The sequence below is a fragment of the Henckelia pumila genome, chromosome 2 (genome assembly GCF_033568475.1).
Source record: "Henckelia pumila isolate YLH828 chromosome 2, ASM3356847v2, whole genome shotgun sequence".
Taxonomy (NCBI): Eukaryota; Viridiplantae; Streptophyta; class Magnoliopsida; order Lamiales; family Gesneriaceae; genus Henckelia; species Henckelia pumila.
Window position 1 is genome coordinate 127,263,350 of NC_133121.1, and position 17,459 is coordinate 127,280,808.

The following is a 17,459-nucleotide window of genomic DNA, read 5'->3' on the forward strand; positions in this document are numbered from 1 at the left end:
ATGTGCTCGAGTATCTGAATACATCATGTACTTACCTTTTTTTTAATTGGACCATATATTCCTTTGAAGCAAAAGATGAGAATATATGAAAGATTTCTTGTAGATTAATTATTTCTCCATCAAAGACCAATTAAGGCATAAAGGATTGATATATAGAGCTGTAGTTCGATACCAATAATGAATGATTCTAAACGACAAATACAATTAATTAGTTCAAAACAACTGTTTTTGATTTTTTAATACAAAGAATTAATCGATCCATTGGCTAATAAGATGATATTTCTTTGTATTAATTATGTTCAAATCCGAAGTTTTAGCCCGAGGAGGATTAAAATTTAAAACAGTAACATTTATTATTGAATTAATAATCGTTATAAGCAAATTAAAATATTTTTATTATTAACTGATGAAAGACCTACCTAAACATGTGGGGTCAAATTGCTGTGAACATATCCTATCATTTGGTGTGTGCATATGATGGCTCAAATGGATTGGATGCTCGATACTTTACAATTTTATTTAAGCAGAAAGAGACCTCAAAAGAAATTTCTATATCCCCGCGCACTACTACTTTGAAAATCAATCTTTGGTAATTAATTGGATCATCATTCTAGCTATAATAGCATACGAATTTTAAAGATACTCTTGGGCATTGTCTTTAGTTGAGAACTTATTCCGGTCATACATCTTGGGTTTCAAATTCCTCAACCAAGAAATATTGTCAAACACGAGTTTTTATAGCCGAGACTCAATTGTAACAAATCAATCTCTCATCCAACTAAAAAAAACAAAAGATTATAATTTTTTTATTGCACTTTATATATTAATTCTAGGATGCTGAAATTGCTAGGTAGCTTCCTCAACCTCGCTTGCTTACAAACTTTTGGTCACTAAAATTGAATAATATGGATTCCAAGTTTAATTAGAAAGAAGAAAGTCTAGTCAAGCTAGCTAGTGGATTAATTAAATCTTGTTGTTCCTCTCAACATTATGGAGAAGAATATGGTGTAAATTAATTTATATCTTTTTTTAAAAAATTAAATTAAATTTCGAGGAACTAAACTTGGTAAAATTCAATTTGGTCTAACATGGCATGGATACAATTTCAGTCCCAAAGACTAGTGCCTAGTGACAAATCCAAGTGACCTCAGGGATTTAATTAATTTGACCCCCAAAATCATGGTTAATTCCGACCCCACACAATGTAATAAACATCATTACCATTATTTTAAGCACTCGAACACATACCCAGCACGCAATTTATTGTCATTGGGTGGTGCTTTAATTATATATAATCACCCCTTTTATATACCCCGTACTACACTAATTAACTAACTTATTAACCTATAGCAAAACAACAGTACGTACTAATATATTATTGCATTTGCCCCTGTGGCAAAGTATGTAGGGGGCAAATTAATTCTCTAATTACCTCGTGTCAACATGTGTAATTATCTGTTATTTTTTTCCAAGATTTTAGAATATAGAAAAATGGAAATTAATTATGCGTGTCCCAAAAAATAATCGTTTTTCAAATTTTAATTCTGAATACAATCACGCACAGTAAATTTTAAAAAGAAATATTTTTTTCCCATTAATTTGTTTATTTTTATTTTATTAATTTTTCAAATTTTGGTTTTAGTATACACTAACTTTTAGTTTTCGATTATTTTGGTTCAACTATTGATGTGACATAGAAAAATTTGAACGTCATCAATCGCATCAAAATATTCGAAAATTAAAAGTTAATGAAGAAAAAATCATTTTCTCAATTCTAAAATCTAACCATTTTCACCCGTCGCTCCCTATATAAACCAGGATATCCACAGCCATTTTCAAGCCCTCAAAACCAATTTGCTGAGCTTTCTCAAAACACTCATATATATAATATAATCAACAATATCAAACTGTATTCAAATCACAATGATGAAAACAGATGTTCAAAGCCTCTGGTTCTTCGTTTTCGCGGCCACAAAATGCGAATCCCTCACCTTCTCCACCGTCATCATCTTCGCATTTCTCTTCCTTGTTTCATGCCTCATCCTGAACCTGGTTTTCTGGGCTCACGCCGGAGGCCCCGCATGGGGGAAATACAAATGGAGGAACCCCACGTCATCAAAGTCTCGGTCCATTAATATTCCAGGCCCAAAAGGGGTTCCTGTTATAGGCAGCATGAGCCTGATGACGGGTCTAGCCCACCACAAATTAGCCGCCGCAGCTGAAGCCTGCGGAGGCAAACGCCTCATGGCTTTCAGCCTCGGCGACACCCGGGCGATAGTCACCTGCAATCACGAGGTCGCCAAAGATATCTTGAACAGCGCCACGTTCTCCGATCGTCCGGCGAACGAAACTGCGTATCACTTGATGTTCAACCGCTCCATAGGCTTCGCGCCTCACGGAGTTTACTGGCAGACCCTTCGGAAAATGGCTTCCACGCATCTTTTCTCCCCGAAACAAATCAAAGCGTCGGAGTGTCAACGTCGGGAAATAGCGAGCCAGATGGTGTCTGTGCTGGCTTCACGCAAAGAAGGTGCTTTCCGCGTGAGGAATGTGCTGAAACCCGCTTCGCTAAACAACATGATGTGGTCTGTGTTTGGACGGAGGTACGAACTCGGTGGGGTCAACTCGGAGACGGAGGAGTTGGGTTTTCTGGTGGATGCGGGATACGATTTGCTAGGAGAAGTGAACTGGGGCGATCACCTCTCCTTCTTGACGGATTTCGACGTACAAAAAATCCGGTCGAGGTGCTCCCGGCTCGTGCCACGTGTGAACAAGTTCGTCGGCCGGATTGTGGCGGATCATAAGGCGGAAACCGGCAAGCTTAACCGCGGTTTCGTCGATGTTCTGCTTTCTCTCGAGGGGACTGATAGATTGTCGGAGGCGGACATGATCGCTGTTCTTTGGGTAAGATATAATATATATGAGCTTATACTATTTTTTTTTTTTGAATTTTATCTGTTTGATTGGTTTTAAAATATGGGCGATGCTACATTTACATAGAGGGTTACATGTTGGGTTACACGTTGCACTTGAAATTACATAAATATCCTTAATGTATTTTGGAAAATTTTTTCCAAATCAATTGGAAGGATAATTTTGTAATTTCATATGTAATGTGTAACCCAATATGTAACTCAACGTGTACATGTAGCATTTCCCTTAAAATATAAACAGTAAATAAAGTAGATCGCTACTACTCTATAATTATATTACGGTACTATATACATGAGTCATTTTCGTATTTACTAATTTAATTAATTTTTCACGGGCGATAAAAAAAATAAAGCCCTTTTTGGGGTTAGTTACCATGATAAGAATAAATCTAAATTATTAGCCGCAAATGAAACATCTTCATTGAAAGCAACCGTTGTTTTGTTTCATGTGGCTCCAAAAGTAACCTATATATGAGCAGTTAAACTAATTTAGTACGTACATAGCCATAAAAATAAAAATAAAAATAAAAAAGCACGTACGAATAAATAATTTACTTGACCAAGCCACACTATTTTCAAAAAGGCACTTGCTTAATTAGTAACTTTGTCAAGGTAAAAGGTACATCGATTGGAGAAAATTTTTCTACTTATGGCTAGTGTTTAGTTGAATATATCTTTATCCGCCGAAGCAAATCAATGACAAGATTCTTTTACAAACTTAATAAAAAGTTGGTTCTTATTGCTATTAAAAAAAATAGAGTCACGTTACATGTACATATATGTTGTTACGTAAATTTTATAATTTCAAAAGTAACTTGTATCTATCGTCTGATTTTCTGCTTAATGCAGGAAATGATATTTAGGGGGACGGATACTGTTGCAGTGTTGATAGAATGGATATTAGCAAGATTGGTGTTGCACCCTGATGTTCAATCAAAGGTGCATGAGGAGCTGGACAAAGTCGTGGGCAGGTCGCGGGCGGTGACGGAGTCGGACTTGACGGAGCTTGTGTACTTAACGGCGGTGATCAAGGAAGTGTTGAGGTTTCACCCACCTGGCCCACTTCTTTCTTGGTCCCGTCTGTCCATAAGAGATACCGCGGTGGATGGCCACCACGTGCCTGCGGGAACCACCGCGATGGTGAATATGTGGGCCATCGCAAGGGATCCACAAGTGTGGGATGAGCCCTCGAGCTTTAAGCCCGAGAGATTTATGCACCGCGGGGAATCCAATTACAATATGGAGTTCTCGGTGATGGGTTCGGATTTGAGGTTAGCGCCTTTCGGGTCGGGTCGGAGGTCGTGCCCCGGTAAAACCCTCGGCATGACTACGGTGTCTTTCTGGGCGGCCACGCTCTTGCATGAGTTCCAGCTCGTGCCTTGCGGTCCAAGGGTGGATTTGTCGGAGGTGTTGAGGTTGTCTTGTGAGATGGCTAGCCCACTGGAGATCAGAGCCAAGCTCAGACGTTGAATATTATTGATTAGCAAGGATTCTCATGATTTGTATAATCACTAGTTATAGTAGAATTGTACGTGTTCGAAATATATATTAGGTTATGAATCTATATACATATAATATAATTATAAATATAAAACCAAAAAAGGGGGATCGAGCAAAGAATACAAGATCAAGAATATTAGGTGCTGGCCTAGTTGTATGTATTAATTTCTACAAGCTTAATTTTCTTATATGTGAATATGTTTGTAGGTTTTGTTTGTTTTTCAAGAAAGGATTCATTCCTAGCTCGTTTTAGTGGATTTTAGTTTATGCATTGTAATTAATCCCCGTCAATTAAATGATTTGTAGATTTGAATTAAATTGTATTAAAAATAATAGAAATGGTGAATGTGGACATATGTGGTACGTGTGTTTCATTTTATTAAATTAAATAGTGAAAAAAACAGGTATTGTCGTTTGTAATTTAATAATAAATCGTAGGGATCTTTGAAGAATTCAGCAAAAGCATATATTGGTATAGTGGGACCCGTGACTTAGATTAGTTGGGAAACGTACGCCCACAACAAATATGGCACTCCAAACAGGAGGATGGACAAGGACATTAACGCTAATATTAATCCAATCAAGTGAAATTATATGAGGATCGATGCTATCAATTCCGACTGGATTTTTTTATTTAATGTTATATATATATATATATATATATATATATATATATATATATTAATGGTTTCCCCTGTTTATGTATAGTTGTATATGTGCCCATAATTCAGTGGTTTTGTTTTAAATAATGCGAAACAAAACGTAATGCTGATTGCATCAATGTCTCCTTTCAAATGGAAATTTTTTTTTAAAAAAACATCGTATTTTTGTAAGAAAACGGAAAATTGTGTTTGAATATTGTTAAAAAAAACGAAAGATGTATTAGTTTATTAATATGTTTTCGGTGATGCAATTAGCCCACGAAACGTATCAAGAGTTCGAAAATTTGGTTTTGGGAAAATTGTCACGTAAAAAAACTATACATTTTTATGGAAGTATTTAAACAAATCACCATTATTATTGTGTGATAGTGTGTAGAAATAAAAAGTCGCAATCTCCGTGCAACAGAATTTACAAATATTATATAACAATTTGGAGATACGTGGTTTTACCCCAGGTGGAGAGTTGGGGGGTGGGGCTCCCCAAGTGGATCCTCGTTTTGAACAAGTGAATAGTGGAAAATTGACCCTAAAATTAAGGTTTTTTTTTAAATATATAGTTTAATAATTGCAGATGTGAATTACTGTGGCGACTGAATTCATATAGAAACAAATCCCAGGATTATTAAAAGTATAAATACAAGGTTAATTAAATGAGCAGGTAGTGTAGGTGGTGCGTCATTGCTGATTGAAAAGTCGTCTTAAATGCATTCATCTGATTATGCCCTTTCCTTGTCTCTTCATTCCAAGGATTTTTCTTTTAATTATATATATCCCCTTTTATTAATAAACAATATCTAGCTATTAAATAGATTCTATATTTTCTTTAAAAAAACAAAGGGTTGATGACTTTGAAAAGCAAGCACGTTTTATTACGAATTTCAAATGGAAGTAATTTATTTTTGTATAAGATGAAGATGGACGACAAAACTGAAAAAGAATATGTGGAATTTGGAAATTCAACTATATCACTTGGAGCCAAGGAATATGAAATTGGATTCCAAAAACGTTTTTTTTTTTTAAAATAAAGAATGGGTCTTTGTGAATGCTTTATCCGTGAAACGCGTCAAGCATGCCCATATTTTTAATAGAATTTTATATTTTTGATATAAAAAATTATATTTTTCAAAAATGACCTAATTAAAAAATTCGTCACACAAAATTTATGTGTGCGATCCATTCACCGAAGTTTTTTTGTTTTTAAAAAAAATGAAGAAGAAAGAAACCATCCTTATATGTAGTAATAGATAATAATTCTTATCGTAAAAAAGGATAATAATATTTAATTTGATTCCGAAATGAAAGGAATGGGTTTTACAAATAATGCACTAAATCATTATTGGATAAAAAATATAAAAATCACGGCCGTCCAATTTTTTTATTATTATTTCCAAAAAAAAAAGAATCTTGAAACAGAAGAAAAAACACTTAATTAATGAATTCAGAAGAAATTCTAAATAAAATTCAAATATCCTCCTAGCTCCAACGACGATGAGATTATTTTCGCAATAATAAAATTTTGTTTCAAGGAAGATCTGTGTTGACATGCACATTTTAATTGCTACTTTCCACTATTTTTTCTTGACAATGCCCATAGATAATTAAAGGAAAAGAAATTAATCTTCGAGCTAGCAATGTTTTGTTTTGGTTTTAACGTTAATTGTAAACTCTTTTATGGAAAAACATCGAGAAATATTTTTTGGAAATAATAATATAATGAGTTTGATATTATTTTTTAATTCAGAAAATGATTTTTATCGTGTTTAACGGTTTGTAAAATCATGTAAACTTTTATTTGGATTTTGTACATCCAATAGGTGGATATTATCTCAATCAGTACTTATATAATTAAGTATTCACAATTATTGTTCATCGTATCAAAACTAATTAGAAGAAGCCTGGAAAGGGCTAGCTAGAGAGCTATTAAAAACAATATAATCGAAATGGCAAGGAAAAGACATAGAAAGAGACTTCCCACCTCTCCCCGGGGCTTGGTCTTTTAACCCTGGACTCCGATGGAGACATCGAATCGTAAACATATACACATTGTTGACTAAATTTTCGTGTTTTATTATATGTATTTGGATAAGTCCTTGATCTCTATACTATTATCTTATACAACTATATATTTTATGTCGATTTCAGTCCCCTTCATGGATTTGGAGGCTAAATTTAAAACCATTTGTTTCATTCGCAACAAGTGTGCTCGATGCTCGTTACACTAATTCATTGATAATGACGAGTTGAAATAGTTTTATTATAGACTAATTGCTTGGGAGTCAAGGGTACTACTTAATTACCAAATCATAGCCAATTATTAATTGATTAAGAAAGATCACTTGTTGTTTAGTTGCTTCCAAATCAAATTTTTTTGTAATTATTTTTTTTTTCTTAACTAGACACTAATATGACACCAATGTCTAACGCGGACTTTCAGGTACATTAATTATCACTGATTGCATATAGTTTGAAGATAAAACAGTGTACGTTGATCATATAAGATGGTGCAATAAATAATTCACTGCCAAGTAGTACAATTATGTTTATGGATGGGATTTTTATGGTTGTTTGGAGTCGGGCATATCCCAAGAATCTAGCTAGCTGGGCTTCAAAGAAATGTACTAATTGCAGAAGCGAAAAGGACCAGTGCTCTCTGAATTCAATTATTTAATTCATGCTTTCATTTTCAAGTATGGATCCATGTATATGGACGATATTGACCAGTACTTATTTCACCCCCTAATTAAGAAAATCGCAAATCTTCTATATATAAATATATATGGAACATCTATCTATCTAGTCTAGCTTGTTATATATTATATCGATATCCTAATTAATTAATTATAAGCGTGGAATATAGAATTAAGAAAGTTAATTTAATATGGCAAGTTCTTACTTACCAGTCGGAGACTCGTCCATTAATATATGGACGAATTCAATGCTACTTAATTTAATAAAAACAGTTGGGATGCACGATGATTGATAAACTAACATCAAAATACACTATTATGCATATATATATATATTGGGAATGATTTGTTCTATTATTCCATTTAAAAGATTAGATTTATTGTCATGATAATTGCATCTCATCATCCTTTCTTTAATTTCATATTATTCGTTTGCATTAGAAAGTCGAAACTTCAAGGCATTTTACTGGCTTCCAGAAGTAGTAACAGCCAAATATCTTAAAACTAGAGCTGGATGGAGTTAGATTTAATTAATAAAGTTATCTCGACTGAATTGGCATGTGATCTTCACCAGGATTTTGTACAAGAAAACGAAGGCGTCACATTACATATATATATATATATATATATATATATATATTATACACACGTATATATCATATATACAAGCTAGCTAAGAATTTTGCCAATAACTAGCTAGATTCTCTCGTGGAAAAAATATTTTTCCTACATTGAGGCAAATTGTGATTTTAAAATATCGATTTTTTTACAAGATAAGACAATTTTTTCCTACATCGAGGCGATTGTAATTTCAAAAAAAAAACATCGATTATTCTATGAAGTATTTCTCCTTTTATAATGTGGTCAAATGTTAGTCTTAAATCATCAATACATATTTTAACTTCTATCTACATTTACAATATAAGAAAATTTTGGGAGATCAGTAGGTTATCGTTGATAATTATTACTAGCTAGTAATCGTGGCATACGTGACACATATCAACAAAATATAAAAATAAACTCAATAACGTTTTACAAAACTATAAAAATCGATTTTATTTTGGTGGAATTTTTCTGTTTTAATTATTTTGTGGATCGTGAAAATGAAAAATGGGAAAATAATTTGCACTAAGAAATAAGATTAAGTGTTAAAAGAAAAATGAAAATTTGAGGAACTAGAGCACGTCTTGCTTTGTTGGTTTCCAATAAAGCCGGACACATTGGCAAACTCAATGATAATCGAAATTTGTGAGAGAAGAATTTCTTGAAATAATTAAATTGACGGAACAAATATCTACTAGATCGCTAATTCATTGAGCATGTTTTTCGTTATGCAAAAATATTCTACTCTCGCCCCGAGGCCAACACAAATAATATGAATATTTAATATTTAATATTTAATATTTAATATAAAATACCTCGAAAATAACACTCTACTGTAGCATTAACATCCAACTCCACTATATATTCCCTTTCCATTAACTGGATTTTAGCTTTGCTAAGCTAACGGTTTTAAGGGTTTAGTCCATGCCGCCCGCATGGCACTATCCTGCGGGTGACGTGTAACCCTATGATTAGTCAAAAATAATGGGTCTCACGTGGGGCCCACTAATTTTAACCAATCATGAGCCGCCACGTCACCCGCAGGGCACTACCCTGCGAGTAGCGTCGACTCAACCGGTTTGAAGATCCAATAATTAATTAGTTTGTCTCAATTAATTATGTGATTTCTTGTAAAACCTATATTAATTATCTAAAAATTATAAAACTTTACTTTTGTTTCTTCTACAATTAATCTCCAACATGATCTATCATGTTAATTTTTTGAACTATAGATTATTGGAGAAGATGACTCTATCCATTTATCCATTTAAATTATAAGAATTGAAGAAAAAACCAAATATCTGAGGTTTTATATCGAAAATCAATCTATACCATTACATATATATACTAAAAAACTTATGTGTGAATATGGTCTCATGAGTTTATTTGTGAGACGGATCTTTTATTTGAGTTATCGAGAAAAATATATCACATTTTTATTTACTTTTATTGTAAGTATGAACAGTGTTGACCCATCTCATGAATAAATATTCGTGATACAATTTCACAAGATATATATTTACAAAGATAAGGCCTTTCTTTTCAAAAAAATGACATATACTTATTTATAGATATATTGACAATTTTTTCTGTCTATAATGTCTAACAAAAGGAAATTTGAACGCGTAGATGCATATTATAAATTTATGTGATCTAATAATTAATAAATGCTTACACTGTCAAAAATAACCAGAATAGAATTGTTCAAATAATAATATTAGGAAAACCAATTTATGTATCTTAAATTAATTATGTTTTAATTTAACAAAAAAAATTGATAAGTACTGACATAAATTTAATTATCTTATATAATTATATTGATTCACATACAAACAGTTTTATAAATATTTCATTATTATCAGTACCGTTATTCCAAAACGTACCATCAAATCAACATTTTTTTTATAAAAAAAATTAATTTTTTTAATCATGCTGATCAGGTGCCATTTTATTTTATTTTATTTTATTTTATTTTTGGTATACTACAATATTTTTGGGCATATTAGGTATCTTGGCTTAAGAAGTATATACAATTATAGGGGTGCAAACGAACCGAGACGGTTCGTGAGTTTTACGAGCTCGCTCGATAAATATTTGATTTGTATTTGAGTTTATCGAACTCGAGCCGAATTCGAACATGTTCGAACTTTTTTTCGAGCCGAGTTCGATCCAAAATTATTCTGTTCGATAGTTCGCGAACCTTAATATTTAATTAATATAATATAATTATATAATAAATATATATACATTTCGAACATTTCGAGCTTTTCGAACCATAATATCCGAGCAATAGTTCACGAATAGGTTCGAATGTTTCGAGCCGAGCTCGAGCCAAAATATTTGAAATTATCGAGCTTTGAATCGAGCTTGAACTCGAATATACTCTTCTCGAGTCGAATTCGAGCCTTAAAATTTTACCATTAAATTCGGCTCGATTCGGTTCGTTTGCACCCCTATATACAAACGATTTATTATTATTATTATTATTATTATTATTATTATTATTATTATTATTATTATTATTATTTTATTTTATTTTATTTTATTTTATTTTTTGGGTAGAAGAATAGAAAATGATTTTTGGATCGACTTTTGAAAGTGAAAATTTGTTTAAAAGGTTATCCTAGCTTATATTAACAAATTATATTTTACAACATTTCATTATTCATGCACCATATCCATAAAATAATTATAGCAAAAATACAGTCTGGTCTAAAATGTCAACACTACAAAACTCAGATGAAAGAGTAGGAAGGACGGATTTATATTCATGAGAAGATCGATATGATTTATATTTGGAGTGTAAAATAATAGTTTTTACATAAAATTATTCATAAAATTGACCCAACGTTTTTGTGTAAATTAAAACGAAGTGATGTTGATACCGAATTCAGGGGATATATCATATATGCCACTCTAACTTGAATATTAGTCATCACTTAGCTAGTACTGTATATTAATTATTGAGGATCTCAATTTTATAGAGTAACTTATACTAGCTCAGTCATGTGGCCATCATCTGGGGTGTGTATCACTTAATTACCTTGGATTTTAATTTTTTTATTAATTTTTTAATGTAAACGTTTAATTGCGTTTGAATTCAATATATCTTTAATAAGGAAAAATATATGCATATTAGAAAAAGGAAAGTAAATATGTGATTTTAATAGTTCAGAACTGAAAAAATAAATCAATTAAATTATCTAATTTAATTGTGAGATTATTATTTTTTTAAAAAAAATATTGATTTAAAAATAAAAAAAAATCAAATAAATACTTCAACTGCACAAATAAACATTGGTATATATAGATAATCTCAAATCATATTCAGATTAATTAATAAAATAAAACTCTTGGCGTGGCTATTTTAATCGAGTCCTAAGTGATGCATAAACTCAGTATATTTTGTTGATCCATATACCATGACAAGGCAAATGGTGCATAAGAATTTTATTTTACATTTTTACTCGATAACAAATAACATATATGTAGGGGTGGTTTTTCGGTATACCGTATCAAAAATATTGATATGAAAATAATTCATACCGAAATTCCAAAATTTTGGTATGAAAAAAATCCATATTGATACCGTATAGATATCGAAAAAATATCGGTATATCGAAAAAAATTTGGTACGATATGCCGATAATTCGGTATTTTGGTACGATATGTCAGCCCTAAAATATATGTAGTGTTTGATAATGCTTCTAAAAAGTTTTTATCTGCTTTTCTTTGTATAATTTTCAAAATTTGTAAAGGAAAAACTCATAAGCATGTTTTGGAAATAATCTCAAACACGATCACAATCACGTTCAATATCATGATTTATAAGCACGCTTGGACGAGGAAAAAAACTAATCAACATTTATCACAAATAGAACATCGGGGATAAAAATCAAATCCATTACAGTACGTACGTTCACGCCAAAGAAATATTTAAGCTGCAGAGTTTAACGAGTACGACACACTAATCATTTAACAACAATATTACAATCCCTTTGATCACATGAATATCACACACAAATACGTACATGTCACTCATCAAACACCATTGCCATCTGCAAAAATAAACGAATTTCATCTCATAAATATATACTCATATATATGACGTTATCTCAATCGATGTTCACATAAATAAATAAATAAATATATATATATATATATATATAACAAAAGAAAAGTCGGGGAAAAGTAAATGAATATCTGATCCATTCCATAATAGGGACATATAAAAGAAAACGTGAAGCACATGACCCGTGCCCCGCCACTGTCCATCTTCTTTATATTCATTATGGAACATTGAGCTTCGTGATATATAACACCTCAAAATTTTTTTTCCCCTTGCTTTTTTTCACAAACTTTTCGGGATGTGGCCGATTCATTATCACAGAAGTAGAATATAAAAATATTTAAATACTTGAATGATCCATTCTTGCATTAATATATTATTTAATTCTATATATATGGAAGCGGACATTTCTATATATTTCTTCGAATATAAGCCACATGTTTGTTTATAAATTGGCCTCAACTTTTCTTGATCATTGTTTCTAACGTGACTAAGAATTATTTTACCAGTGGCCTTATTAGTTTCTATTTGGAGTCATGTCCTTTATGTTTGTTCCGGGGGACCCAATTCTAGCCCCAATCTTTTCGGGATTTATTTAATTATTAAATTTCATTTTGGTTCAATTTATTATTAGATCTTAATTAATCTCTAAGGGAGGATTTGAGGATGGAGGCAAGCCTAATTTGGATTGGAAAGGAATGAAAGAGCTAATATATTATCACAATAGAATAACGTCTACCCTTAGTGAGATATTACAGTGGTATAAACATCTCTCAATAGATAATAGATATAATCAATATATATATATATATATATATATATATATATATATATATAAATCTAATAGTAAATAAGCTACCATATACAAAACATAAAAAAGTTGATGATAAAACCAAACTGCATAAAGAATTAATATAAAAATTAGGGAAAATTGCAAATTTAGTCCTGTATGTTTGTCACTTTGCGATTTTGGTCCTTTATGTTTTCACATTTCAGTTTTAGTCCTGTATGTTTCGATTTTTGGCAATTTCGATCCTTTTTCTTCGAAAATGCTGACGTGGCACTGTACACGTCAGCTCCACATCAGCATTGAATTGGTGCCACGTCAGCGCCACATCGGAAAAAGGACTAAAATTGCCAAAAAAATAAAGATAGCGGACTAAAACTGCAATCTGAAAATATAAAGGACCAAAATCACAAAGTGACAAACATACAGGACCAAAAAAGCAATTTTCCCTAAAAATTATATAGAAAGTCGCATGCACCTTGAGTAACTGGAAGTAGTGGGACTGATTCGTTAGCCTTGGGGATGTTGCTCTCGTTAACTTCCAGCTTGTTGACGAGTCCAAGCTCCGGATGGATCTTTCTCTTCAACATTCTCCTCACCAACTAATCACACATGCAAGCAATTAATTAAACACCATCAATTAAAACCACCAAATCCAATATAACAAACGCAACTACCATAAAACATAAGAATTGCACGGCAAATGTTACGGGTAAAAACATGTTACGTACGTTTGAAATTATAAAACTATACGTGTTACCTTCAGCAGCGTACTTATACATATGTATATAACCATGCATGTAAAGAATGAAGCAAGTGATGAGAATATTTTAATTTTTGTTAATTACTCGATGGAGTTTGTGGATAGGGCGAGCATCCTTGGAGTCTCCAGCGAGAAGCAGCTTCTTGGCGAAGGCGAGGCGGCCGTGTTTCTTGGAGCTGGCTTTCTCTTCCATTAATTCATGCAATTTCTTCTTGCTCTGCTTCTTCTGATCGTCATAATCAGCATCCCAATTATCAGCCGAGAACAGGTCCGCAAGTGTGATCCTGTCCTTTTTCATGTCCACGTCCCTATCATTCTCCTCCATCATCATCATCACGTGCTCGAAATCTTTGTTCCCGTTCATCTTAATGTAATCCGCCGCCGGATCATACTGCTGGAGCAACGCTTTGTAGTCATGCGCATAAACTGCGTACACCAACGGATTCGACTCCTCTTCTTCATCTTCGTCGTCTTCTAGTACTTCTTCCTCCTCGGAGTCTGTCATAGTTTCTTCGTTTTCAGCCGCCGATTCGACTTCTTCGAATTCTTGATCTTGATCATGAACGTGATCATGATGGTAATCTTGTTCATCATCAACTTCAGCAAAATCTTTCGTTAAGGGATCGTATCCAAATGTTCCTATGGTTAAAATCCCTCCTTTCCAGCAACCAAACACGGAATCACCGAACGTATTGTTATCAACCAGAAACTGATTAGCATCACCACCTTCATCAGAGATTACACCATTTTTCTTTGCGTTTTGAGCTGCCGACCCATCTGTCGGTTTTTCCAAATCAAATTAAATAAAACCAATTGATCCCAGAATGAAAGGAAGAAAAAGAAATCAAACTGAGTCTCGCAATATTATATATTAATTACCTTTGAGCTTGCGGTGAACCCAGTTGAAGATCTACATTTACATAAATTTTTTTTTAAAAAAATTAACTTTAAGTAAACTCAAATTGATCAAGTACACAAATGTGCAACATATGAAGTAGGATAAAGAAGTAAGAAAAAAAAAATACTTGCCTTCATTTTTCGGAGGTTTTGGGGAATAGAATGAAATTGAAGCTATGATGAAGGTGGAATGAAGCATATTAAGTAGTAATTAATGGAGTCGCAGTGGAGCTAGGGGGCCCGAACAGGAAGAAAGGTGCAGATGGCTGCCACGTGTCACTATTAGATGGCCCGTTAGGATAGCTTTTGTTTAAGATAACCGCGTACTCAAGATTTTTAGTATATCCGACTAAAATTCTAAGCTCCCGTATTTTTTAATATTTTGAATTGTACTACTCGGACTACCACCAAATTAAACCAAAATATACAAAATTTTAAAAAAATTTCGGCATTCAAAATTTTATATACAAAAATTTAAAAAAAATTCGGGAGCCAGGGTGGGCTTCCTCTTGGTTCCGACTTTAAGAAACTCTCGTTGGCTGTTCTACGTGTGGCCTTCGAAGGATCCAAAATTTTGAAAATTCACAAACATGGCCTCATGTTATGTATCCATCTAACTGTTTACCTTTCCTTTTTCTTTTCTATTAACATAATTCAAAAAAATGATCTTAAAAATTAAAAACTAGTATTGTGTGGGATTTGTTTCTGAATCAAATCGATGTAGGATCATTACATTAATTAACTAATTTTGATGTGGCGGATGACGGTCATTGTGCGGCAACGGCTGCGTACTGAAACACATGCATGCATAAGGCAGTCAAGTGATGATCAGCAATGTCAGTCAGAGGTTTTGTATGCATAAATAGATTGATTGAGTGAGAGTGGCATGTTTGGTAACTGAATATGCTCATGAAAGCTAATGCTAGATTGTGAGAGTAACAGAATGCGTGTTTTGATGGGGGGCCAGCTTGTACAAATTACATGCTAAAAGTAGCTATCTATCCTTGGATTCTTCCTTCTTCATTTTCCATTATCTGGCCTCAGGAATTTGTACTCAAATATGTTGTACAATAGTCTCCTTTACGTCATGCATGGATGCATCACACTTTATTATTATTATTATTATTTAGATATACATGTTAGAGATTTTCTCAATATCATGTTTATACAATTATAAGAACATGATAAACAATATGCGGAAGCAAGATCGAGCATTACCTCCAGCCATTGAATATTCCGTAAGTGTGCTGCTTTTCCTCCTCCGGTTGAAGTCTTCTAAACACTTCAACTCTCTCGTAGATGGTGTATTTGTGTTGTTATGAGTTGTGTGTTTAGGGACCTCAAGAGCCTCGGTATTTATAGGCAAACTCATACCATCAATGAGTGGTAATGGGAGCACAGCATGTTTCATGACATTGTATGTTTCACGCCACAACGTGTTTCATGCTATTGCATGTTTCACGCCAATGCACAGTTCTTCAAGGATGACGACATCGATCGTCACCTCTTCCGTCATCATAATAATGTGCCATAATTTTCTTACAGTCTCCCACTTGGCACAAATACAAGCCAGTATAAGAAAACAAAATACATGAATCATGACGACAGTTCCTCTGATAAACGAGTATTATCTTCCATGTATCACAATGCATTATGTCTCTTAAGCCTGTAAATTTAATGAATAAATCTTATATTTATTCTAGGTCCAACTTTATTGATATTTCTTGATTTAATAGATGTGTACACAACAAATATGAGAAATTATCACAACAGAGTTTCAATAATTTGTTTTTACAACAAATTTACATATAGGAACCAAGTCCCATGTTTTTAGTATGATCCTTAAATTTCAATGGTGGCATGCCTTTAGTCAAAGGATCTGCAAGCATCAAATCAGTGCTAATGTGCTCGATAACCACTGTTTTATCTTTAACACGATCTCTTATGACTAAATACTTAATGTCGATGTGCTTGCTTCGACTACCACTTTTGTTATTTTTAGCCATAAAGACAGCAGCTGAATTGTCACAATATATCCTTAATGGCCTAGATATAGAATCAAAAATTCTAAGCCTTGATATAAAACTCTTCAACCAAACACCTTGTGAGGTGGCCTCAAAACAAGATACGAACTCAGCCTCCATAGTGGAAGTAGCAGTTAATGTCTGCTTTGCACTTCTCCAAGATACAGCTCCACTAGCTAGCATGAAAATATATCCTGAAGTGGATTTTCGAGAATCAATGCAGCCAGCGTAGTCTGAATCAGAGTAAACAATTACTTCCAAATTCTCAGTTCGTCTGAACATAAGCATATAGTCTTTGGTCCCTTGAAGGTACCGTATCACTTTCTTTGCAGCTTTCCAGTGGTCTAAACCTGGATTACTCTGATATCTTCCCAACATCCCAACAACAAATGCAATTTCAGGTCTAGTACAAACCTGAGCATACATCAAGCTTCCTACAACAGAAGCATAAGGAATGTTTTTCATTTGTTTCCGTTCAAGATCATTCTTTGGGCATTGGTTAAAATTGAACCTGTCACCTTTCACAATGGGAGC

The 17,459-nt window shown here is 33.1% G+C and overlaps 2 protein-coding genes across 2 annotated transcripts; one reads left to right on the forward strand and one right to left on the reverse strand.

Annotated features, from left to right (window-relative positions):
• The first annotated feature begins 1,863 nt into the window (after positions 1 to 1,863).
• On the forward strand, positions 1,864 to 4,683 carry LOC140883768 (cytochrome P450 78A3-like). The gene is made up of 2 exons (XM_073290353.1): positions 1,864 to 2,904; positions 3,783 to 4,683. The coding sequence occupies exons 1-2, from the start codon at positions 1,924 to 1,926 to the stop codon at positions 4,401 to 4,403; spliced, it is 1,602 nt and encodes a 533-aa protein (XP_073146454.1). The 5' UTR covers positions 1,864 to 1,923; the 3' UTR covers positions 4,404 to 4,683.
• Positions 4,684 to 12,279: 7,596 nt separating this feature from the next.
• On the reverse strand, positions 12,280 to 15,059 carry LOC140885091 (protein TILLER ANGLE CONTROL 1). Its single transcript, XM_073292014.1, has 5 exons — positions 15,034 to 15,059; positions 14,884 to 14,914; positions 14,090 to 14,781; positions 13,720 to 13,843; positions 12,280 to 12,443 (listed from the first exon to the last, which is right to left on the reverse strand). Exons 1-5 carry the CDS (start codon positions 15,037 to 15,039, stop codon positions 12,427 to 12,429), a joined length of 870 nt encoding a protein of 289 aa, XP_073148115.1. The 5' UTR covers positions 15,040 to 15,059; the 3' UTR covers positions 12,280 to 12,426.
• Positions 15,060 to 17,459: the final 2,400 nt, after the last annotated feature.

What these genes read in the sequence shown, in the direction of transcription:
- LOC140883768 (XM_073290353.1), top strand. Translation starts at nt 1,924, where the DNA reads ATGATGAAAACAGATGTTCAAAGCCTCTGGTTCTTCGTTTTCGCGGCC. An exon ending in ACATGATCGCTGTTCTTTGG is followed by an intron (nt 2,905 to 3,782) that starts GTAAGATATAAT and finishes TGCTTAATGCAG; the next exon opens with GAAATGATATTTAGGGGGAC.
- LOC140885091 (XM_073292014.1), bottom strand. An exon ending in GGTTCACCGCAAGCTCAAAG is followed by an intron (nt 14,782 to 14,883) that starts GTAATTAATATA and finishes AAAAACCGACAG; the next exon opens with ATGGGTCGGCAGCTCAAAAC. An exon ending in CTATCCACAAACTCCATCGA is followed by an intron (nt 13,844 to 14,089) that starts GTAATTAACAAA and finishes ATGTGTGATTAG; the next exon opens with TTGGTGAGGAGAATGTTGAA.